The sequence below is a fragment of the Pelophylax lessonae genome, assembly GCF_965119305.1.
Source record: "Pelophylax lessonae genome assembly, chromosome: 2".
Taxonomy (NCBI): domain Eukaryota; kingdom Metazoa; phylum Chordata; class Amphibia; order Anura; family Ranidae; genus Pelophylax; species Pelophylax lessonae.
The window spans coordinates 17426344-17453506 of NC_138769.1; the positions used below are offsets into that span (position 1 = coordinate 17426344).

Here is a 27163-nt window from a genome sequence, read left to right on the forward strand (position 1 = left end):
TGGTGGCTGCCCTGGTTCCGGGAGAATTCATGGCCTCCATCGATTTGAAGGATGCGTACCTTCACATCCCCATTTTCGAGGGTCACCAGAGGTACCTTCGATTCGCCATTGCGGAGGATCACTACCAGTTCGTGGCGTTACCTTTTGGTCTCGCTTCGGCTCCGCGGGTGTTTACCAAGGTGCTTGCACCGGTTCTGGCCTTATTGAGAGCCCAGGGCATCTCTGTCCTGGGGTATCTGGACGATATTCTGGTTCGGTCCGCGACCAGCCAGGGTCTGGAGAAGGACCTGTCCGTCACGTTGCAAACTCTACAGGAGTTTGGTTGGACGATAGATTTTCCAAAGTCGACGCTGGGTCCGTCGGTTCGACTTCCCTACCTGGGAATGATCCTGGACTCAGTCCAGGCGAAGGTCTTTTTGCCGGACGACAAGCTCGGGACTCTTCAGGAGGAAGTCAGGTCCCTCATGGACGTTCCGTGCTCGTCACTCCGGACGTGCATGAGATGTCTGGGGTTGATGGTCTCGGCTTTCGAGGCGATTCCATTCGCCCAGTTTCACACGCGGGGTCTCCAAGCGGAGACCCTGTCCAGGTGGGACGGGCGACCACAATCTCTGGATCTTCAGATTTCATTGAGCCATCGCACCAGAAGGGATCTTCTGTGGTGGCTCCAGTCCCCGACGGTGTCGGGGGGCAAGTCTTTTCGTCCTCTTTCTTGGACGGTGATCACCACGGATGCCAGCCTGTCGGGCTGGGGTGGTGTTCTGGGCGTTCTGTCCGCCCAGGGGACTTGGTCGGAGGAGGAATCCTCCCTTCCGATCAACATTCTGGAATTGCGGGCGATAAATCTCTGCCTCCAACGTTGGACGGACAGACTGCAGGGCTGTCCGGTTCGGGTGCAGACGGACAATGCCACGGCGGTGGCTTACATCAACCACCAAGGGGGCATCAGGAGTGCCCGTGCGGCTCGGGAAGTAGCCGACATTCTGTCTTGGGCCGAGACTCACGTCCTGGCGATATCGGCAGTTCACATTCCTGGGGTGGAGAACTGGCAGGCGGATTATCTGAGCCGCCAGACCCTGGACCAGGGGGAATGGTCTCTCCACCCGGATGTCTTTCAGAAGTTGTGCGCGAAGTGGGGTCTTCCAGATGTGGACCTGTTCGCGTCTCGTCTGAACAACAAGGTGAAAAGGTTCATGGCAAGGTCTCGCGATCCTCGGGCAGACGCGTCAGACGCGTTGGTAGCTCCGTGGCATCAGTACCGACTGATGTATGCGTTTCCACCGATTCAATTGCTGTCCAGGTTCCTTTGCAGGTTGCACTCGGAACGCAGCACGGTGATTCTAGTGGCGCCGGACTGGCCTCGCCGGTCCTGGTACGCAGACCTCGTGAATCTGGCGGTCGACGCCCCATGGCGTCTGCCTCTTCGAGACGATCTCCTGTCTCAAGGGCCGATATTCCATCCTGCTTTACAGTCGCTGGCTTTGACGGCCTGGCTGTTGAAACCGAGGTCCTGAAGAATAGGGGTCTCTTCCCGGAGGTCATTCACACCTTGATCAACGCGAGGAAGTCTTCCTCGGGGAAGGTCTATTACCGTACTTGGAAGGCCTATTTTGCCTGGTGTGAGTCCAGGGGGTTTTCACCTCGCACATACTCGGTGTCTAGGGTGTTGTCCTTCCTTCAAACGGGTGTCGAACCAGCGTTTGGCGCTGGCTACAGTCAAGGGTCAGGTGTCTGCGCTGGCCGTTCTTTTTCAACGTTCTGTGGCTTCTAACTCCTTGGTTGGCACTTTTGTTCAAGGAGTGCGACATCTGGTCCCTCCTAGGAGGGATCCTCTGCCTCCTTGGGACTTGAATCTCGTTCTATCCGTGTTACAACATGCTCCTTTTGAACAGATCAGGGAGATCTCGTTGGCTATGTTGTCCAAGAAGGTCGCCTTTTTGGTGGCGATCACTTCGGCTCGCAGAGTGTCGGAGCTGGCGGCTTTGTCCTGCAAGTCTCCGTATCTGGTCATTCATTTGGATAAGGTGGTCTTGCGACCTAATCCTTCCTTTCTTCCGAAGCGAGTTTCGGAGTTTCATCTCAATGAGGACATTGTCTTGCCTTCGCTTTGCGCAAAGCCTAAACATCCAAAGGAGGTGAGGTTACATTCTTTGGATGTTGTTCGGGCGATTAGGGTTTACCTTAAATCGACTGAGTCTTTCCGCAAGACGGATTCTTTGTTTGTACTTCCGGAGGGTCCTCGGAAGGGCATGGCGGCGTCGGCTTCTACCATCGCCAAATGGATCAGATAGACCATTGAACAGGCATATGCTCTGAAGGGGAAAGTTCCCCCGGTGCCTGTGAAGGCGCACTCCACTAGATCTCTGAGTACGTCTTGGGCCTGTCGTCATGGGGCTTCTGTGGACCAGGTGTGTAAGGCGGCGACTTGGTCGACCGTGCACACTTTCACAAAATTCTACAGAGTGGATGTTCAGGCATCGGCAGATGCTTCCTTTGGCCGCAAGGTTCTTAGTGTGGCGGTTCCTTAGGGTCCATTGTTTTTGGACCCCTGGCTGTTTGGGATGCGTTTTTTTCATCCCTGAGTTATTTGTTTTTTTCCTGGGTTGTTGCTCCTGTTGAGCACACTTTTTTTCCTGTTGCCCAGCTGGGTTCCTTCCTTTGGTAAGGTTCCTTTCTCTGATGTGGAGACTGCGTTGCCTTTAGGCGCGGCTGCGTTTCCCACCCCTCATGTTTGCACTGCTTTGGGACGTCCCCATTGTGACGAATATGAAGATGGCGGCGACTGTCGGAGGACGTAAGAGAAAACGGAATTTTTGTAAAATCTTACCTGTAAAATTCCTTTCTCTGAGTCCTCCGACAGTCGCCGCCCCTGCCCCTCTTTTGGGGTTTGGTTGTATACTCTACTGCTATTCCACTGAAACTGAGATATGGATACAGGAAGTAGGAGGGTGTTGACAGAGGGGACCACCCCCTGGGGGTGGGATATGTTAAAAGCTTTATTGTTAACATATTCTGTTGCCTAGCTACTCCTACGGAGCAAAGTCTAATACCCCATTGTGACGAATATGAAGATGGCGGCGACTGTCGGAGGACTCAGAGAAAGGCATTTTACAGGTAAGATTTTACAAAAATTCCGTTTTCTTTTATCGGGTCCCTCTGTTTGGGGTTGCTCTGGGAGGAGCTGGGATGTTCCGAGTGGGTTTCTTTTTCCCTGCCTGGCTCTTCCCCAGGTACTAAAAAAGACACTGATTTACCGCGTCTCTCCTCATCAGTCTCACTTGAATTGGGATCGTCTCTTGATCTTGACCTTGAACCCGTCTGTCTTGATCTATATCGTCTGCGTCTTCTTGATAGGTCAAATATTTGGCCCTTTTCCCAGTCTTCGATGTCTCTTTTATATTTTGATTGCTTTGTTTTCTTCAGATTTTGCTGGGTTTTCTCTACCTCTTTCTTGAGGTTGTTGTTTTGTGTATTAAATTCCTCGCAATCTTTGAACGGTTCAAGTCCTTTAATGCTTTCTGTTATTTGCTCTGTAAGTTCTGCAAGTTGAATCCTTTCCTCTTCCACAATCAACTTCATTACTTCTATTCCATGATCAATACATAAATTTTGCCATTTCGGTAGGAACCGTTCGTTTTGCAAGTGTTCTGCTGGGATCACTTTATCTCGGAGCCCTCTGGGTATTATTTTCTCTTTGATGTATGTTTCCAGGAAGGAGATGTCCCATTTTCTATTGAGATGTTTTATTATGTATTTTTTATGTTCTTTGAATATGTTTTCAATTTCTTCTTGCCTACTTAGTATGCTAGTGTTATCTTTGTTAAAGGCATCCCTTATTTCTGAGTCAAATTCTTCACTTAGTGAATAAGCCATGTCTTATAAGGATCTTTATTCGGTGATATGATATATAATATACTTTAAATGTTCAACTGGTTCTTTTTATATTTCCTCTGTTTTAACGGTTTTTGCTCCTAAGGAATGGATCACTAGTGATCCGCAGGCATACAATCGTATAAGGTTTATGTGAGGAGCGTAATACTCGGATTTGCTATGATAGGTCCCTGTATTTCAATAATACATGTCTGACCTAACCTAAGCATGCATATAAGAAGGTGTTCTGTGCAGAGTACAGAACTGTAGATGGTTAGATGGTCAGGACAAATATAGGGACTCAAAATGTATGAGTTTATATAATAGCAAATTTATTAATGAAAAATCATGTTTTCATAACCGTACAGATATAAATCATTTTGGTGTACCAGTATAAACAAGAAACAAGACATACAACATAGAACAAAAAACAATCAACATGGTACCGGCCGGTGCATAATTACTCATTCACAGGGCTAATTTTGGGAAATTTGATGCAAGTGGTATATACCACTGAGTAATCTTTCCTGTGATGTATGTCTGTGGATAAGCGGGATCCTGTACAAAAATACTTCAAATGAATGTTATTTTGAGTAAGTAGGTGTCTTGGATAGCAAGTTTAGTCGGGATGGCTATTCTCCAGTTAGCATCATCTGAAAGTGATTCAAGGGTATGGAGATGTTTGTAATCCAGAGTCTGTATAATCACTAGTAACTCCGGCGGTAATTGCCGTTACTTCATCTTTTCCCCTTTAACAGATATGTGATGCTAGTAGGATTTTTTGCTTTCAGCGGTTTCGTGGGTAGGGTATTTTGGTATTGCGGCGGTATAGAGGAGTGTCAGGAGTGTCAGGTATATACAGGTCTTGGCGCATCTGCTGGGGACTATGCAGAGTGTTTAATTAGGCTGCTCTGTTTATCTTGCCTCAGTAGGCTGGTTTTGCCGTCTCCCCACTCTGTCAGCCAAGTGGCTGATGCTTCACCCCTTCTGTTTGAGATGCTGTGCTGTTTTTTCACTTACCTGACCTCCGCTCTATGACCGCACGCTCCGATTCCTATCCTCCGCTGCTTGTCAGTTGCGATCGCCGGTCCCAGTCTTCTTGCTTCTGTCCGCTCTCTCCGCCGTCCACGTCTGAGACACTGGTGAGTGCGCCGGTGGTGATGATGACGTCAACGCGTTTCGCTTCTGAGTGGCGTAGCTTCGTCTGGACGTAGGTCAACCCGATGCCTGTGCCCTATAAGTATACGTCTCCACAGGTGATCGGGTTCAGGTCTTAATTGGATATTCCGGGATTTCTTGTATGTTTTAAATCATACATCGGGTTGTTTCCTTATATAATGGGTGGCATTCCATAGTCTTCAAGACATGGGTACATATGATCTTGGATGCTAGTACCTTATTCCTGTTGGTCAGAAGCCATTTTGACTGTTCATATTTTAGGGGAAGTTTATTATCTTCTGTTTTTTGGGCGATATTGTGGCATATCTGTCCGTGTATGCCTCCTTTTAATATTTTTCCTTGATTTTGCTAAAAATAATAACAAATTTGGGGCATGTCTAAATGACAGGGCAACACAATAACAACATAGACACTGAACTTTATACTGGTTTTATTTGACTCAAAAAGAACATATGTGTATGTATTAACTGTAATGTTAGATGATGTGTTTAATTCTTTTCTTATTTAGAAAGGGTTTTTTTCAACGAGAATATACGTTTTGTGAACATGTTTCTTTATTCTGGCGGAGGAATTTTATTGATAACAGTTCAAGGGTCTATGTCTGTCCTTATTATTTTTCCAGGAATACTTGAAGGTTCATCTCAGTGTTCAACCCTACTGGTGTAAAGCTGGGGGGGGGGGAGGTGTATGGAGATGGGGGGGTGTGTGTATGGAGATGGAGGGGTGTGTGAAGTGGGGGGGGGTGTGTATGGAGATGGAGGGGTGTGTGAAGCAAGGGGGGGTGTGTGAAGCTGGGGGGGGGGTGTATGGAGATGGAGGGGTGTGTGAAGCTGGGGGGGGGGTGTGTGTATGGAGATGGAGGGGTGTGTGAAGTGGGGGTGTGTGTATGGAGATGGAGGGGTGTGTGAAGCGAGGGGGGGGTGTATGGAGATGGAGGGTTGTGTGAAGCTGGGGGGGGGGTGTATGGAGATGGAGGGGTGTGTGAAGCTGAGGGGGGGGTGTATGGAGATGGAGGGGTGTGTGAAGCTGGGGGGGGGGTGTATGGAGATGGAGGGTTGTGTGAAGCTGGGGGGGGTGTATGGAGATGGAGGGGTGTATGGAGATGGAGGGCTGTGTGAAGCTGGGGGGTGTATGTAAAATTCCTACCACCCCACCCCCTGTCATCTTCATCCCCCCTGTCATCTTCCTACCATCCCACCCCCTGTCATCTTCATCCCCCCTGTCATCTTCCTAACATCCCACCCCCTGTCATCTTCATCCCCACTGTCCTCTTCCTACCATCCCACCCCTGTCATCTTCATCCCCACTGTCCTCTTCCTACCATCCCACCCCTGTCATCTTCATCCCCACTGTCATCTTCCTACCATCCCACCCCCTGTCATCTTCATCCCCACTGTCCTCTTCCTACCATCCCACCCCTGTCATCTTCATCCCCACTGTCATCTTCCTACCATCCCACCCCCTGTCATCTTCATCCCCCCTGTCATCTTCCTACCATCCCACCCCTGTCATCTTCACCCCCACTGTCATCTTCCTACCATCCCACCCCTGTCATCCTAATCCCCACTGTCATCTTCCTACCATCCCACCCCCTGTCATCTTCATCCCCACTGTCATCTTCCTACCATCCCACCCCCTGTCATCTTCATCCCCAATGTCATATTCCTACCATCCCACCCCCTGTCATCTTCATCCCCCCTGTCATCTTCCTACCATCCCACCCCCCTGTCATCTTCATCCCCACTGTCATCTTCCTACCATCCCACCCCCTGTCATCTTCATCCCCAATGTCATCTTCCTAGCATCCCACCCCCTGTCATCTTCATCCCCCCCTGTCACTTTCTTACCATCCCACCCCCGGTCATCTTCCTACCATCCCACCCCCTGTCATCTTCATCCCCACTGTCATCTTCCTACCATCCCACCCCCTGTCATCTTCATCCCCCCTGTCATCTTCCTACCATCCCACCCCCTGTCATTTTCCTACCATCCCACCCCCTGTCATCTTCATCCCCCCTGTCATCTTCCTACCATCCCGCCCCCTGTCATCTTCCTATCATCCCACCCCCTGCCATCTTCATCCCCCCTTTCATCTTCCTACCATCCCACCCCCTGTCATCTTCATCCCCACTGTCATCTTCCTACCAACCCACCCCCTGTCATCTTCCTACCATCCCACCCCTGTCATCTTCATCCCCCTGTCATCTTTCTACCATCCCACCCCTGTCATCTTCATCCCCACTGTCATCTTCCTACCATCCCACCCCCTGTCATCTTCCAACCATCCATATTGTAAAAAAAAAAAAAATGAATAAAGCAAATGCTAGAAAAATCTAATTAAAATATAAAACTTCTGACACCAATGGCAGAACTACCACACAAACATTGCACTTGTGACCGGCCCTGGCGTTTCGCCACCAGGCTGGGAGGGAAGGGCCCCGTCCAGGGGGCCCTTTATGGTTTCTTGCATCGGGGCCCTGAAGGTTCTAGTTACGCCACTGAGTAAAAGGGTTAAGTTACTGTGCACAGGGCAGTCCTGATAATCACAAACCCGTCTGGGTCCAGAATGGACACCATGCCCATACCCCTCCAGCACCACGTTGAGTAGGACAGATGGATAAATATCAGCAGGTAATGCCAGAATCCTATTACATGAAGCAATATACTTCTTTGATTTATAATAATCACTCATCCTGTATAATAAACACTTCTTCCCCCATAGAGTACAATGCAGCGTGGAGAGAAGTGTAATTCAGTATATGGACACTTACCCAGTACACGGATCTCTGTAGAGGACATCAGATATCCCGGAGCACAATGACACCAGACCTTATATACACAGGAGTCATCCTTCCTGGCATGTGTCAGCTTCCAGCAGCCGCTCCCTGTGTGCAGTTGGAGTCTGGGGTCATGAGATTTAGTGAAGTTGTAATAACAGTGATTTTCCAGCAGTGTCCTCTCCTTCCCACTGCATTCTCTGTACAGCTCCACAGTAACGTCATCCTCAGGACATTTCATATTACAGTCAGTGATGTCTGATCCGCTCTGTACATACACCGTTCCTGATGACACCGGTATGATCAGCATACACAGGAGACCTGGGAAGAGAAAACATCAGAAATGTGAGCGGAACTTTCATAAACTCTCTAAATATCACTAATTACATGTAAAGAGTAGGTGCCGGTAACGCTGCTCCAGGTGAGTCTGCTGGGATGAAAGTGAACATCCAAGCCGAGGTGCCGCCCTGCCACTGCTGCAGAAAATCATGGATGAATGGATGAGGAATTGGTTGCACTCCCGGAAGATGCAATTTTAAAAAAATGAGGAGAAAAATGAAAAGCACAGATGGTACAAGGCTTACAGCAGAGGACAAAAGGTTGACGCGTTTCACATGACTTGCGTGCTTTGTCAAAACCATACACATGCAATCACAGACAAAATATATATGAACATCTAGTCACATGATTAATAAATTATCAGAAATTAATTACAGAGGTGCTGCCCAGTGATTGAATGCATGTGTTCCGTTATTCCTTGTCTTTGAGACACTCACTCATTTCTATTCTCTATAAAAGAAATAAAAAAACAAAAATCAAAACAAAAAAAACAAAGAAAACAGAAAGATACAGCTAAACTCCATAGAAGTATACACATCACCAACCCATATCATAGACATCTAGATGTATGATGTAAAGACATGAGTCTTGTCTGCGAAGTGGCAAAGATAAATGATGTTCTGAATTACTGATTCCATGAATTACTCATAAAAGTGGGTTAAATCCCACTCAAAGTTCAAACCGGCCGGTATTCTTGTACCCAAAGAAAATATCCAAAACACTTCACGTTTACCTAATATTCTGAAGTTATCCCCTCCTCTCCTTGGAGTATTACCCACTTCAGCCCCGGAAGGTTTTACCCCCTAAATTACCAGGCCATTTTTTGTGATTCGGCACTGCGTTATTTTAATGGAAAATTGCACGGTCGTGCAACGCTGTACCCAAATACAATTGATGTCCTTTTTTTCCCCCCACAAACAGAGCTTTCTCTTGGTGGTATTTGATCACCTCCTGCGGTTTTTACATTTTGGGCTATAAACAAAAAAAGAGCGACAATTTTGAAAAAAAAAAAAACGCCATATTTTTTACTTTCTGCTATAAAACATTCCTAAGAAAATTTTTTTAAAAATGTAATTTTTTTTATCAGTTTAGGCCAATTTGTATTCTGCTACATATTTTTGGTAAAAAAAATCCCAAAAAGTGTATTTTTATTGGGTTGCGCAAAAGTTATAGCGTTTACAAACTACGGAATAGATTTTTGGACATTTTTATTTACTTATTTTTATTAGTAATGGCGGCGATCAGCCATTTTCAGTGGGACTGCGACATTACGGCGGACAGATCGGACCCTTTTTGGGGACCAGTGACACTAATACAGTAATCAGTGCTAAATATTATGCACTGTTACTGTATAAATTACACTGGCAGGGAAGGGGTAAATACTGGGGGTGATCAAGGGGTTAAAAGCATGCCTAATGTGTTTACTGACTGTGTGTGGGGGGTTTTGTGACAGGCACAGAGAGTTCGGGGGTTGTAGCTTAGCTGAAACTGCTGATCCCTCCCTGCCTGTCTGACAGAAGATCCGCCTGCTTTGTTTACATAAGCAGGCAGGTCGTCTCTCGATATCTCGGGCGATTGCGGGAGGGCAGCGGCAATCGCCGCCGCTCTTCCCGCGGGCCGCCTCCTGCTGTGTCTAAACACAGCGGGAGCGCGGCTCAGGCAGCGCACGTGCGCCGCCGAAACCGCATGCACTCCAGTCTTGTAGTACTATGTGACTGGACGCAGCCGAGTCGCCCTGCTGCACTAATATTACGGCGGGTGGTCGGCAAGTGGTTAAAAGTCAGATACACTTTTTGTAGCTGCTGACTTTTACTAAACACAAAAATTAGTAAACCTCTGCTTTAACCTTTTCTATACCTTGTATTTGTAACAGAGAGGACTCCCCACCATGTATACCATTTAAATGTTTCACAGCATTGGTGTTCTGTCCTTTTTCAATGTCATATACATGATCGTGCAAACAATCGTAAAGTCTCCTAGTTGTTCGTCCAACATATTGTATTGCACACCTTACAAGTAATTAAGTAAATAACGTTCTTCATGTTACAATTAATGAAAGATTTGATTTTGAAATTCCTGTGGTTCGCAGTGGAAGTTATCTGGTTACCTCTTATCTACCTCGGGCAGCATGGACACTTCTTTGCTCCACATCCAAATATGCCCTTACCGTGTTCCACTGTGAGCACGAGACTCAAAATCACTGGGGGAGAGAAAATTGGATAATGAAGGAGCTCGCCGGGACACAGTTTTGACCCCTTTGGACAGAATCTTTTCATAACATTCGTCCTCATATAGACTAGACACGATGTTTGAAAACTAAACTATATGCCATCGAGAAAATGGGAAAGTTTACTAGATTGGATCTATGTCGCTTTTTATGTAGCAACGGTTCCCTGTTTTTTCAGCAATATTGATTGCTTTTTGGATTATGTTGGGTTTATGATCCCTTGGTCAAAACCTATAATACATGATAGTTTTATTTTGTTGTTGAAAATCCTTCTCCTCGCTGCAGATCCTGCGCAACCTCAAGAATTAGCCCACTGGGATACCACGGGTCACATGGTTGGGGTGCCCAGAAGCCACACACAGGAGAGTGTTCCCTGACATAACATTGCCATCCTGATGGGAGAGAATTACATCAAGGAAAGGAACTGAAATGATATTCATGTGCCCAATAAACTGTAAACGCAAATTATTATTCTATAAATATGACAGAAAATCCTCTATGTGTCTCACTGAGTTGGAGCAAATGAATAAAAGGTCATCTATGTAGCGACAGTAGAATCTGATCTCTGAACAAAACAAATTCATATCTCCAAAGATACGGCCCTCTCCCACCAACCCACATATAGGTTGGCAAGAGAGGGTGAAAAACAGGCTCCCATGCACACCCCGCATCTCTGGAGATAAAAAGTGCCATCAAAAGAAAAAAGTTATGGGTGTGTAAATAACCCAAACTTACATCAAAAGAGTAAAATGAACAAACGCCAAGGGGTCTTGTTTTAAAACATTTGTTGGAAGAAAGCCACACCCTTTTATGAATGCTGCATGAATCCTGGCCATAATTTTCCTAATAGAGTAATCCCTATAAATGTCAGCTCCATCTAGTGGCCAGAATATGACATTGTTTTCTGAAATACCTCAATGAGAAAATATTCTGCATTTTGGCAAATAGATGGAGCGAAGGATTATAATTGTAATGATTACTTTAGTAGAGAAATTACAGACAGAATTTGTGCAGTATAGACCTCCAAGGGTTACAGCAGATGAGGATTATGGATGTTCACATGGGTCATTGCCATGTAATGGTCAGCTGGGGACTGAAAAGGAAATCTGCAGAAAAAGGAAGAAGAAGAAAAAAGAAAGAAGAAGAAAAAAGAAAGAAGAAGAAATGCATGATGAAGATGCTTCAAATGAAAATCTAAAATTCTAGACAAGAGATAGTACCCATTCACATAGTTGTGGTGCTTCATTTGTTGTATTAAGGCGACCTAATAATTTGTATTTAATTCATAAATTCACCACAACACAGATAGAAACAAACAGTGCATACGGAAAGTATTCACAGCGCTTCACTTTTTCTACATTTTGTTATGTTATAGCCTTATTCCAAAATGGAATTCATTATTTTCCTCAAAATTCTACAAACAATAACCCATAATGACAATGTGAGAGAATTTTGTTTGAAATCTTTAAAAATGTATTAAAAATAAAGAACAAAATACAAACCCGATTCCAAAAAATGTTGGGACACTGTACAAATTGTGAGTAAAAAAGGAATGGACTAATTTACAAATCTCATAAACTTATATTTTATTCACAATATAATATATATAACATATCAAATGTTGAAAGTGAGACATTTTGAAATGTCATGCCAAATATTGTCTCATTTGGATTTCATGAGAGCTACACATTCCAAAAAAGTTGGGACAGGTAACAATAAGAGGCCGGAAAAGATAAATGTACATATAAGGCAGGGCTTGACAAATTTGCCTGAAATCTAGGAGCCAGCTAAAAAAGTTAGGAGCCAGTTTTTTTTTTTTTTAAACTAAGTGCCGGTTCACACTCATGCGGCTGCGGCGATCGCATGTAATATCGGAGCGCACTGCTCCTTCATTACATGCGATCGGCTGTGCGGTGCGAGTTTAGCCATACACTTTGTATGGCTAAATTCGCACCGCAGCAAAGACGCTCAGGACCCTTTTTTGCAGCCGCATCAGGATCGGATTGCACAGCGGTTCACATTTGTGCGATCCGATCCTGTGCGAACTGCAAGATCGCACTGCGATATGCGATCAAACTGGGGGTGTCATTAAGATTACATTGACACCCCCAGCGTATCGCATATGGCAGTGTGAACTGCCAGGGGCGCGCTTGCGATGCGGGAACATGCTGCGAATTCGCAGCCTTCCCGCATCGCATAAGTGTGAACCGGGGCTTACAACCAAGCTTTATTTAATAAAACGGATACTAAATTTACAAATAAATACGACTAGAACTCCACTCTCTTCTATAGCGCAATTGGATGGAAACAGACTGTCTGTCTCTTTCCATCCGATGCCATCTGATCCGATCAACGGGATGGATAGAAAATAGAACCACCATCCGTCTGTTTTTGGCGGACAGGATCAGATGGCGGCAGATTACTGCTCCATAGAGGAGACTGAAGGGTCCGATCAGGTCTGCCTGAAAAACTGACAGGCGGACCTGATCAGACAGCCCGTGTGAAAGGGGCCTTAGGCTGTGGTATGGCGATGAGGAAAAAAAAAAAAAAAAAAAAAGATTGATATAATATATATATATATATATATATATCAATTTTTTTTTTTCTTTTTTAAATAAGAATTGGAAAAAAAAAAACGTATTTTTTTTTAATAATTTAAAAAAAAAAAAGAAAAAATTATTTAATTTTTTTTACATTTAAAAAATAAATTAATAATAATAACCATACTCCCTGTCCACTTACCTTTAAGCAAAGGTAGCTGGACAGAGAGATGAAGCCTTAAAAAAACTTTCCTCTCATTTCCTCTTTGGAAGGAGATGGAAAGGCATTAAGAACATGCATTACTCCCGGCCACCACAAGAGGGCGCCAGTTCCCCTAGCCTTTCTCATCTCACAGAAGAAGGCCGAAAAGCCGGGGCCTCAATTTTTGGACAGCGCGGAAGTCCGTGCACTCGAGGAGAAGGTGGGGGGCTCAAAAGGGACAGGACACCCCAGGCGCCAGGTCGCTAATTCTAGTCGCAAATGCGACCTGGCGCCCGGGTTTGTCGAGCCCTGATATAAGGAACAGTTGGAGGACCAATTTGCAACTTATTAGGTCAATTGGCAACATGATTGGGTATAAAAAGAGCCTCTCAGAGTGGCAGTGTCTCTCAGAAGTCAAGATGGACAGAGGATCACCAATTCCCCCAATGCTGCCGCGAAAAATAGTGGAGCAATATCAGAAAGGAGTTTCTCAGAGAAAAATTGCAAAGAGTTTGGAGTTCTCATCATCTACAGTGCATAATATCATCCAAAGATTCATAGAATCTGGAACAATCTCTGTGCGTAAGAGTCCAGGCCGGAAAACCATACTGGATGGCGGTGATCTTTGGGCCCTTAGACGGCACTGCATCACATACAGGAATGTTACTATAATGGAAATCACAACATGGGCTCAGGAATACTTCCAGAAAACATTGTCGGTGAACACAATCCACCGTACCATTCGCCGTTGCCGGATAAAACTCTATAGGCCAAAAAAGAAGCCATATCTAAACATAATACAGATGCGCAGGCGTTTTCTCTGGGCCAAGGCTCATTTATAATGGACTGTGGCAAAGTGGAAAACTGTTCTGTGGTCAGACGAATGAAAATTTGAAGTTCTTTTTGGAAAACTGGGACGCCATGTCATCCGGACTAAAGAGGACAAGGACAACCCAAGTTGTTCTCAACGCTCAGTTCAGAAGCCTGCATCTCTGATGGTATGGGGTTGCATGAGTGCGTGTAGCATGGGCAGCTGACACATCTGGAAAGGCACCATCAATGCTGAAAGGTAAATCCAAGTTCTAGAACAACATATGTCCCCATCCAGACGTCGTCTCTTTCAGGGAAGACCTTGCATTTTCCAACATGACAATGCCAGACCACATACTGCATCAATTACAACATCATGGCTGCGTAGAAGGTTCCGGGTACTGAAATGGCCAGCCTGCAGTCCAGATCTTTCACCCATAGAAAACATTTGGAGCATCATAAAGAGGAAGATGGGACAAAGAAGACTTAAGACAGTTGGGCAACTAGAAGCCTGTATTAGACAAGAATGGGACAACATTCCTATTCCTAAACTTGAGCAACTTGTCTGCTCAGCCCCCAGACATTTGCAGACTGTTATAAAAAGAAGAGGGGAGGGCACACAGTGGTAAACATGGCCGTGTCCCAACTTTTTTGAGATGTGTTGATGCCATGAAATTTAAAATCAACTTATTTTTCCCTAAAAATTATACATTTTCTCAGTTTAAACATTTGATATATCATCTATGTTGTATTCTGAATAAAATATTGAAATTTGAAACTTCCACATCATTGCATTCTGTTTTTTTTGTACAGTGTCCCAACTTTTTTGGAATCGGGTTTTGTAAATCACATGTACAGAAGATGACCGAAAAGTTAGAGGGGGGTTTTAAATTAGGTGATGGGAGTCCAGATGTGGACCTAGTCAATGTGGAGCAAGGTCCAGCGGGCAATATTTGGGGCATTAGCGGTAGGGTGACCAGAATTCCAAAACACAAGGTAAGTAAATTAATAAATGCAAATTGCAGCCTCATATCATCTAACAAGGATATAGTATGCAACAGGAGAAAATTAAGAGGTTTGTATACCAGTGCTAGAAGTCTGGCTAATAAGATGGGAGAACTGGAGCTGCTGATGTATGAGGAGGATTTCAATTTTGTGGGAATTTTGGAGACTTGGTTTGACAGCTCTCATGATTGGCTGGCAACCATTCAGGGGTATTCCCTTTATTGCAGAGATAGGGAGGGTATAAAGGGGGAGGGGTATGCCTGTATATCAAAAATGATGTGCAAGTGAACATGAGGGACGATATCACTAATGGAGCTATGGAGGAGGTGGAATCCTTATGGGTAGAGCTTCAAAGGGAGGAAACAAAGGAGAAAGGAATACTGAGTGTATGCTATAGGCCCCCTACCCAGGACCTCCTATCACAGCTTGGAATGACAGCAAGGATGGGAAATATCATTATAATGGGGGATTTTATTTATCCAGATATAGACTGGGCAGAAGTAACCACGCATTTGTCGAAGGCTTGCCATTTTCTAAATGTTTAGTAGGACAATTTCATGGTTCGGATGCTGAACGCACAAACAAGAAACAATGCATTACTAGACCTACTGATTACTAATAATACAGACCTAATCGAGGATGTAGAAATACAAGGCAACTTAGGAAAGAGTGACCATAGGTCAATTAGTTTCAGTATAAATCACAGAAATGGGAAACACAAGGGTAATACAAGGACACTGAACTTCAAAAGAGATAATTTCCCTAAACTGCGCTCTTTGTTAGATGAAATTAAATGGAATAGAATCCTATGAACAAAGAACACGGAGGAAAAATGGGAGTGCTTTAAGAACATACTAAATAAAGGGATTGGCCAGTGCATTCGAACAAAGGAATACGTTTTTATAAGAGCTAAAATAAACCCTGGGTGGCTCTCTATTAACCTTTTATGATGAAGTGAGTTGCCATCTAGATAAAGGAAGGCCTGTGGATGTGGTATATCTGGACTTTGCAAAGGCATTTTAAACAGGTCCCCACAAACGGTTACTATACAAACTAAGGTACATAGGTATGGACCATAGGGTGAGTACCTGGATAAAGAACTGGCTCCAGGGGAGACTCCAGAGGGTGGTGATTAATGGGGAGTACTCGGAATGGTCTGGTGTGGAAAGTGGGATCCCCAAGGATCTGTCCTGGGACCAATCCTGTTTAATTTATTCATAACCGATCTAGAGGATGGGATAAACAGCTCAATTTTCGTATTTGCAGATGATACAAAGCTAAGCAGGGCAATAAATTCTACGCCGAATGTGGAAACCTTACAAGAAGACCTGAACAAAATATTGGGGAGGGCAACTACATGGAAGATAGAAGATAGCTACAAGTAACAAAATCCCAAGGGTGAAAGAGGTAATATTCAGAATTCTCCGATCTGTCAAATCATATACAAAATAAAGTAAAGACCATCCTCACATATACAATAAGGGACTCACAATCAGAAGACTTGATGATAATAGAGGAATGTCTAACGATTTAAAATCATAAGAAATCAAGAATATACAACCTTAATTCAACAAATAGCGAAGTTATAGTTTTACAACATGAATACCACTGAAGCCCAGTTTACAAGAAATCAAAGAAGGTAACCTTTATCCATTAATTAGACACGATCGGATTGGGGTAAGGGGAGAAGGAGAAGAAGGGAGGGGGAAAAAAGAGGAGGAGGGGGACAGAAGGGGGGGAAGGGGGGTCTCTAAGGGGAGTGCTAATATTAAAAAGGACTCTGATCTAATTGGGGGGGGGGGGTCTCTAAGAAGGGGTGCCAACTCAGGTGCCAATGAATGTTATAAGGGACATGCTTTTATTGTGGATGCACATCCTCCCTGAAGCATTGTATGCGGTTGTCTGGGATTACTGTGCTGCCTCTAGATTAGTTATTCTGTAGGCAGTCGTTTTCATGGCCTTGTTGTTGGGATTACAGACTTCACTACTTTAGTGTGTTGGACTGTACATTCTTGATGAATGAAGGTGTAGCACTACCCCCCTGAGGGCCGCTTATAGTGGCCGCACCCCAGGGGCGTAACTACAGGGGTTGCAATTGCAACCGGGCCCCATGCTCCACGGGGCCTGTGCAGCTACCCTGCACACCTGGATAGGAGGGGCGGCGGGGGCAGCATGTAGAGAAATCACTGTCCTCCTTTTTCCTCCTGTAGCTGCAGGAGGAAAATGGAGGAGACTGGTTCCTCTGTATGCTGCCCCCGCCACTCCTCCTATCCAGTTCACTTGTGTTCTGCTGTCTCTAGGCCCCTGTGTGCTCCCCTAGTCCCCTCCCCCCTACTGTGCCCCCCCCACTGTTCTCCCTTTACTCTCCTGCCGGCTGCTGCAGGGGATGTGTCACAATAGAGAACCAGGAAGGGGGTCGGTAAACATATAATTTACCAGCTCCCTCCTTTTTTGAATGGACAGAGTCATAGTCAGTGATATTGTAAAAAAATAAAATGATAAAAAATACAATTAAAATACCAAAAAATAAAAACTATTAACACCAGTGGGTGAACTTCCAGGATCGCAAAGGTCACACTTGCGACCGGGCCCTGGCATTCCACCACCGTGGGGGGGGGGGGGGGGCAAGAAGGCAGGAAGGGTGCCCACTGCAGAACTCGGAAAGGGTCCGGCTGCGGGACCGTAATAAAGGGCCCCGCAATGAGAGTAAAGGGCCCCAGGATCAGTGGGAAGAGCCCCAGGCTTGAAGGGAAGGGCCCCGGCCAGGGGTCCTGGGGACTCTTCATGGTTTCTTGCATCGGGGCCCTGAAGGTTCTAGTTACGCCTCTGCCGCACCCCAATGGTTGCCCCGACCTTGCAAGTATTCTGACACCTCTGGTACACTCTGGGTTCAGACATTTTTTTTTGTGGGGCAAAGAAACTTGAATGCAAACACATGATGATTCACAGTAAGGCCCCTTTCAGACTTGTATGACCTGAAAGTCTTGAACTTGAAGCAACGCATGTGTAATCTTGAGGTCTATGGACCTCAAGTCGCATTAAAGTCGATCCAAAGTAGTGCAGGTATGAATGGTACTTATTGGAAATCATGGGGTACGACTTGTCCTGCGACTTGGGACTGCAAAGTTGCATGACAAGTCACACAAGAATAAAAGGGGCCTAAACCAGTGGGATTTGTTCACCTAAAGTTCTGCAGTAAATAAGGTCAACAGTGAAGAAAATGCAGCAAGTAAGGAGATACGGTTATTGTTATCCTTTTATTAAACATAGGTAAATGGCCCAAAAAAGGGCTAGGAGAATGACCAAGTTTAAGTCAGACTACTCCTATTAACCACCCACCGCCACATCCCCAGTAACAACAGACACTAAAATCAATTAAAATAAACAACTTCATGAGTATTTGACCTGGTCTCTAATAAAGAGAGTCCCTGGTTGTTACAGGCCTAGATAGGCACCAAAGGTTCCTGTCCTTTGTAAGGAAGGGGGGGGGGGGGGGTCAAAAATATAGTAGTCTTTTGAGGTAGAAGTCTTGTGTCTTCAGCTAGCTCTTTTAAATGGGTCCAATGTGACTTGGCAAGTTTGATGAATGTAATACTGCATCAACGTAGAATCAAAATGGTTGTAAGTGTCTCCTTGCAGGGCTTGGTGAAGTGAATAAGGCAATGGTGTCTGCATGCAGTGTCCGTGGGTGTAAAGAGGATGCACGCTCACCAATCCCAGTGATATTCCGCTCAAGAGAAATGGCGTGGGGGTTTTGCAGTAGTTACATAGTTACATAGTTTGTGAGGTTGAAAAAAGACATCAGTCCATCCAGTTCAACCTATGATGAAAGTAGGCCTTTGAAGAACCTGGGCTCAAAGGACACAACTTGACCCCACGTCACTCTGCGCTGCAGTCCAGCTGTTTCTGGGATTTCTGGTGATTAGGGTGACCTTCTGCCTGTCCCCTGACGATCGGATGTTGCTGACAGTAGACATGCCCACACCTGCTTGCGGTGTCTCTCTCTCTGCATAAGTTGCAGCACAGACATGCTCTACCAACTCTCCGAGTTACTGCTTTCAGATCCAGGCATTGGTCCCAAGAGGCTTGTTCCTCCTCTCCCCGGGCTATCTATCTTCTCTCCCAGGATTCTGTCTTCTCCCTTCAGCCAACTGGAACTTGTAGTCCACAATGGTCTGGCTACCAGGCAAACTCGGTTTACCGGACTACATATCCCAAGATCCTTTGCTCTCCACTTTCAAGTCTTACTCACTCTGCATTCAGGAAACGGCAACAGAGTCTATGCTGGGCACTAGGGGAAACAGTCTCCCTGTGGTGAATATTGCAAGATGTCCCCCTGTCACTGCAGGTCATTTAGCCTGATGGCTACATCAGTATTTGGGGGAAATGGGGGGGGGGGGCAATATTACTATTAGGACTTTTTTTTTTACCTTAAGCAGGCAATGCATTAAAAGAGAATCACAGGTATATGAAAAAACAAACCTACATGCTCACCTAGGTGGATTCTGGATCTGTCCCCCACCGCCTCTACACCAACAACTGATCGCTCGGTTTTTGGTCCTCAGTGAGCAAAGTGATGACTGTCAGTCACCATCACTCTGCATTCACTGGGGGGCCGTACTGTGAAGGGGCTGGTTCAGGCTCTCAGCGGATTACTGAGGCTGACCAAGCTGCTGCTCAGGCATCTGGGTGGATCCCAACATTAAAGTAGGGATCTCTCCAGGGCCGGGGTGACATCAGCTGACAGCGAACTTTAGCATGCTGTCGGCTGAATCTGGGTCAAAGGAGTACTGAACAAACTGCACTCCTGAGGTCCACTAGGGAATTATGGCCAAAGGAACTTTGCCCCTACTTCTCTAAGGTAAAAATTGCTTTGCATTTGGAACCACTTTAAATGCATCAAAAACACGTGTTAGCGCTATTGGCGCATTGGTTTGCGTTACTGACGGCATTACTATTTTTAGCAATCGTGAACTTGCCCCAACTTTCTAATAATGCTTTTTTCATGCCAGCAGTAGTGCAAAATGTACATACTGTATGCAGGATAGGTGGCAACCCCAGCTAAGGACCGGATCAAATCTTGTAGTAGACCAGATGTGGCCCACAGGCCGTGGTTTTGGGACTCCTGGTTTAGTGTAAACGAAAGCCCACCAGAAATGTTTTTGTTTCAGTCTAGTGCACAGGTGTCAAACACAAGGCCCGCGGGCCGAATCTGGCCCTCCAAGCAATTTAATGTGGCCCTTCCACCTCTCCTGCAGCTGCTGCATCTCCCTAATCTCTGCCCCCACCTTGTCTCAGCATACGGCAGCAGAGAGGACAGAACTCCTCTGCCAGATCCTGTGCTTCCCCCTGCAGCTGCAGAGAGGACCAACCCCCCCCCCAACTCAGCAGAGGGGAGGACACAACTCCTGCACCTCTCTGTGCAGCCGAAGTGCCCCCTCCTCTCCGCCTCCACTACTTTCAGCAGACTCCAGCCCTCCTCCAGACCCTGCAGTTGCTGCTTCCTAGCTCTGCCTCCAGGTTATTCCCAGCAGCAGCACATGGTAAAGGGGATGCACTGTGATTTAAGGGAGGGTGGGGGCTCTTGACTTCTGATAATGGTGGGCTACAGATAGAACTGGCCCTCTGAAGCCGACTATAATGGTGATGAAGCCGGCAATGAAATTCAGTTTGACCCCCCCTGGTCTAGTGTAGTCGATAAGGGTCAACCTGTCCACATCCTAAAGCAAAGCACGTGAGTGCATGTAAATCAGTGGCAGAACTACCAGGGGTGCAGCAGTTGCACTTGCGACTGGGCCCTGGAGTTCTGCCACTGAAGGGGGGCCCGTTCAAACCCCGTTCTCCCCACCTTGAGGGGCCCGTCCGTTCCACTGTGCCGGTCGCTGTGGGGGGATGGAGCTAAGCAGCATCCTTTTCACTGGAGGCTGGTCCGCCCCGCCTATCCTCTCAAAAGAGAGAGAGAAGTCAAACTATGTGCAGAGGCGGACACTGACAGTGAGCTGACACCAATTAGCTGAAAGGGAGAGGAGCTCTCCCCTCTTCAAGGAAAACGGTGACACATAGGCATCTCTGGAGGTACATGGGCACTGAGGGGGAATCGATGACCTTCCAACTTCCAAAATCAGTGCAACGGATCCCATCCTCCACCACCTCTTCTTCTTACTAATGGGGGATAGAAATGAGATCTGTTGTGGTGGTGAGGGGGGATGGTACCACTACTGCTACTAATCCATCCCCCCCTCACTGCCACTAATCCCACCACCATCACCACTGCCACTAATCCCACTCCCTTCACCACCACCGCTGCAACTAATCCAACTCCCTTCACCACCACCGCTGCCACTAATCCCACTCCCTTCACCATCACCACTGCCACTGATCCCACTCCCTTCACCAAACCACCACCGCTGCCACTAATACCACTCCGTTCACCACCACCACTGCTGCCACTAATCCCACTCCCTTCACCACCACCGCTGCCACTAATACCACTCCGTTCACCACCACCACTGCTGCTACTAATCCCACCCCCCTCACCACCACCACCACCGCTGCCACTAATCCCACTGCCTTCAACACTGCTGCAATTAATCCCTCTCCCTTCACCACCACCACCATCAATCCCACTCCCTTCACCACCGCTTCCACTAATCCCACTCCACCACCACAGCTGCCACTAATCCCACTCCCTTCACCACCACTGCCACTAATCCCACTCCTTTCACCACCACCGCTGCCACTAATCCAACTTCCTTCACCACCACCGCTGCCACTAATCCCATTCCCTTCACCATCACCACTGCCACTGATCCCACTCCCTTCAGCACACCACCACCGCTGCCACTAATCCCACTCCCTTCACCACTACCACTGCTGCTACTAATCCCACTCCCTTCGCCGTCACCACCGCTGCCACTAATCCCACTGCCTTCAACACTGCTGCCATTAATCTCTCTCCCTTCACCACCACCACCATCAATCCCACTCCCTTCACCACCAGCACCGCTACCACTAATTCCCACTCCCTTCACCACCAGCACCGCTGCCACTAATCCCACTCCCTTCACCACCACCACCACCGCTGCCACTAATCCCACTCCACCACCACCACAGCTGCCACTAATCCCACTCCCTTCACCACCACCACCACTAATCCCACTGCCTTCACCACCGCTGCCATTAATCCCACTCCCTTCACCACCACCGCTGCCACTAATCCCAGCCCCCTCACCACCACCACCGCTGCCACTAATCCCACTCCCTTCACCACCACCACCGTTGCCACTTATCCCACTCCCTTCACCACCACAACCGCTGCCACTAATCCCACCCCCTCACCACCACCACCGCCGCTGCCACTAATCCAACTCCCTTCACCACCACCGCTGCCACTAATAACACTCCCCTCACCAGCACCACCACTGCCACTTATCCCACTCCTTTCACCACCACCGCTGCCACTAATCCAACTCCCTTCACCACCACCGCTGCCACTAATCCCACTCCCTTCACCACACCACCACCGCTGCCACTAATCCCACCCCCTCACCACCACCACCGCTGCCACTAATCCAACTCCCTTCACCACCACCGCTGCCACTAATCCCGCTCCCCTCACCACCACCAGCACTGCCACTTATCCCACTCCTTTCACCACCACCGCTGCCACTAATCCAACTCCCTTCACCACCACCGCTGCCACTAATCCCACTCCCTTCACCACACCACCACCGCTGCCACTAATCCCACTCCCTTCACCACCACCACTGCTACTAATCCCACTCCCTTCACCACCACCACTGCTGCTACTAATCCCACTCCCTTCACCACCACCACTGCTGCTACTAATTCCACTCCCTTCACCACTACCACCACCACCGCTGCCACTAATCCCACTCCCTTCACCACCACCATCCCTGCCACTAATCCCTCTCCCTTCACCACCACCACTGCTGCTACTAATCCCACTCCCTTCACCACCACCACTGCTGCTACTAATCCCACTCCCTTCACCACCACCACCGCTGCCACTAATCCCACTCCCTTAACCACCACCACCGCTGCCACTAATCCCACTCCCTTCACCACCACCACCGCTGCCACTTATCCCACTCATCACCACCACAGCTGCCACTAATCCCACTCCCTTCACCACCACCACTGCTGCTACTAATCCCACTCCCTTCACCACCACCACCACCGCTGCCACTAATCCCACTCCCTTCACCACCACCACCGCTGCCACTAATCCCTCTCCCTTCACCACCACCACTGCTGCTACTAATCCCACTCCCTTCACCACCACCACTGCTGCTACTAATCCCACTCCCTTCACCACCACCACTGCTGCTACTAATCCCACTCCCTTCACCACCACCACCACGGCTGCCACTAATCCCACTCCCTTCACAACCACCACCGCTGCCACTAATCCCACTCCCTTCACCACCACCACCGATGCCACTAATCCCACTCCCTTCACCACCACCACCGCTGCCACTAATCCCACTACCTTCACCACCACTGCTGCCACTAATCCCACTCCCTTCACCACCCCCGCTGCCACTAATCCCACCCCCCTCACCACCTCCACCGCTGCCACTATTCCAACTCCCTTCACCACCACCGCTGCCACTAATCCCACTCCCTTCACCATCACCACTGTCACTGATCCCACTCCCTTCACCGCACCACCACCGCTGCCACTAATCCCACTCCCTTCACCACCACCACTGCGGCTACTAATCCCACTCCCTTCACCACCACCACTGCTGCTACTAATCCCACTCCCTTCACCACCACCACCGCTGCCACTAATCCCACTCCCTTCACCGCACCACCACCGCTGCCACTAATCCCACTCCCTTCACCACCACCACCGCTGCCACTAATCCCACTCCCTTCACCACCACCACCGCTGCCACTAATCCCACTCCCTTCACCACCACCACCGCTGCCACGAATCCCACTCCCTTCACCACCCCCGCTGCCACTAATCCCAATCCCCTCACCACCACCACCGCTGCCACTAATCCAACTCCCTTCACCACCACCGCTGCCACTAATCCCACTCCCCTCACCACCACTGCCACTAATCCCACTCCTTTCACCACCACTGCTGCCACTAATCTATCTCCCTTCACCACCACCACTGCCACTGATCCCACTCCCTTCACCACACCACCACCGCTGCCACTAATCCCACTCCCTTCACCACCACCACTGCTGCTACTAATCCCACTTCCTTCACCACCACCACCGCTGCCACTAATCCCACTGCCTTCAACACTGCTGCCATTAATCCCTCTCCCTTCACCACCACCACCATCAATCCCACTCCCTTCACCACCAGCACCGCTGCCACTAATTCCCACTCCCTTCACCACCACCACCGCTGCCACTAATCCCACTCCACCACCACCACAGCTGCCACTAATCCCACTCCCTTCACCACCACCACCACTGCTACTAATCCCACTGACTTCACCACCGCTGTTATTAATCCCACTCCCTTCACCACCACCACTGCTGCTACTAATCCCACTCCCTTCACCACCACCACTGCTGCTACTAATTCCACTCCCTTCACCACTACCACCACCACCGCTGCCACTAATCCCACTCCCTTCACCACCACCATCCCTGCCACTAATCCCTCTCCCTTCACCACCACCACTGCTGCTACTAATCCCACTCCCTTCACCACCACCACTGCTGCTACTAATCCCACTCCCTTCACCACCACCACCGCTGCCACTAATCCCACTCCCTTAACCACCACCACCGCTGCCACTAATCCCACTCCCTTCACCACCACCACCGCTGCCACTTATCCCACTCATCACCACCACAGCTGCCACTAATCCCACTCCCTTCACCACCACCACTGCTGCTACTAATCCCACTCCCTTCACCACCACCACCACCGCTGCCACTAATCCCACTCCCTTCACCACCACCACCGCTGCCACTAATCCCTCTCCCTTCACCACCACCACTGCTGCTACTAATCCCACTCCCTTCACCACCACCACTGCTGCTACTAATCCCACTCCCTTCACCACCACCACTGCTGCTACTAATCCCACTCCCTTCACCACCACCACCACGGCTGCCACTAATCCCACTCCCTTCACAACCACCACCGCTGCCACTAATCCCACTCCCTTCACCACCACCACCGATGCCACTAATCCCACTCCCTTCACCACCACCACCGCTGCCACTAATCCCACTACCTTCACCACCACTGCTGCCACTAATCCCACTCCCTTCACCACCCCCGCTGCCACTAATCCCACCCCCCTCACCACCTCCACCGCTGCCACTATTCCAACTCCCTTCACCACCACCGCTGCCACTAATCCCACTCCCTTCACCATCACCACTGTCACTGATCCCACTCCCTTCACCGCACCACCACCGCTGCCACTGATCCCACTCCCTTCACCACCACCACTGCTGCTACTAATCCCACTCCCTTCACCACCACCACTGCTGCTACTAATCCCACTCCCTTCACCACCACCACCGCTGCCACTAATCCCACTCCCTTCACCGCACCACCACCGCTGCCACTAATCCCACTCCCTTCACCACCACCACCGCTGCCACTAATCCCACTCCCTTCACCACCACCACCGCTGCCACTAATCCCACTCCCTTCACCACCCCCGCTGCCACTAATCCCAATCCCCTCACCACCACCACCGCTGCCACTAATCCAACTCCCTTCACCACCACCGCTGCCACTAATCCCACTCCCCTCACCACCACTGCCACTAATCCCACTCCTTTCACCACCACTGCTGCCACTAATCTATCTCCCTTCACCACCACCACTGCCACTGATCCCACTCCCTTCACCACACCACCACCGCTGCCACTAATCCCACTCCCTTCACCACCACCACTGCTGCTACTAATCCCACTTCCTTCACCACCACCACCGCTGCCACTAATCCCACTGCCTTCAACACTGCTGCCATTAATCCCTCTCCCTTCACCACCACCACCATCAATCCCACTCCCTTCACCACCAGCACCGCTGCCACTAATTCCCACTCCCTTCACCACCACCACTGCTGCTACTAATCCCACTCCCTTCACCACCACCACTGCTGCTACTAATCCCACTCCCTTCACCACCACCACCGCTGCCACTTATCCCACTCATCACCACCACAGCTGCCACTAATCCCACTCCCTTCACCACCACCACTGCTGCTACTAATCCCACTCCCCTCACCACCACTGCCACTAATCCCACTCCTTTCACCACCACTGCTGCCACTAATCTATCTCCCTTCACCACCACCACTGCCACTGATCCCACTCCCTTCACCACACCACCACCGCTGCCACTAATCCCACTCCCTTCACCACCACCACTGCTGCTACTAATCCCACTTCCTTCACCACCACCACCGCTGCCACTAATCCCACTGCCTTCAACACTGCTGCCATTAATCCCTCTCCCTTCACCACCACCACCATCAATCCCACTCCCTTCACCACCAGCACCGCTGCCACTAATTCCCACTCCCTTCACCACCACCACCGCTGCCACTAATCCCACTCCACCACCACCACAGCTGCCACTAATCCCACTCCCTTCACCACCACCACCACTGCTACTAATCCCGCTGACTTCACCACCGCTGTTATTAATCCCACTCCCTTCACCACCACCACTGCTGCTACTAATCCCACTCCCTTCACCACCACCACTGCTGCTACTAATTCCACTCCCTTCACCACTACCACCACCACCGCTGCCACTAATCCCACTCCCTTCACCACCACCATCCCTGCCACTAATCCCTCTCCCTTCACCACCACCACTGCTGCTACTAATCCCACTCCCTTCACCACCACCACTGCTGCTACTAATCCCACTCCCTTCACCACCACCACCGCTGCCACTAATCCCACTCCCTTAACCACCACCACCGCTGCCACTAATCCCACTCCCTTCACCACCACCACCGCTGCCACTTATCCCACTCATCACCACCACAGCTGCCACTAATCCCACTCCCTTCACCACCACCACTGCTGCTACTAATCCCACTCCCTTCACCACCACCACCACCGCTGCCACTAATCCCACTCCTTCACCACCACCACCGCTGCCACTAATCCCTCTCCCTTCACCACCACCACTGCTGCTACTAATCCCACTCCCTTCACCACCACCACTGCTGCTACTAAT

General features: G+C 48.6%; 1 protein-coding gene across 1 annotated transcript in view; it reads right to left on the reverse strand.

Annotated features, from left to right (window-relative positions):
- Positions 1-27163, reverse strand: part of LOC309547921 (uncharacterized protein) — a gene marked incomplete at its 3' end in the record, with an annotated part of 293350 nt that overhangs the window by 193013 nt on the left and 73174 nt on the right. Inside the window, exon 2 of the mRNA XM_082247920.1 lies at positions 7821-8147. Within this exon, the coding sequence (XP_082104046.1) occupies positions 7821-8147 (327 nt within the window). The remainder of the gene's footprint in view (positions 1-7820; positions 8148-27163) is intronic.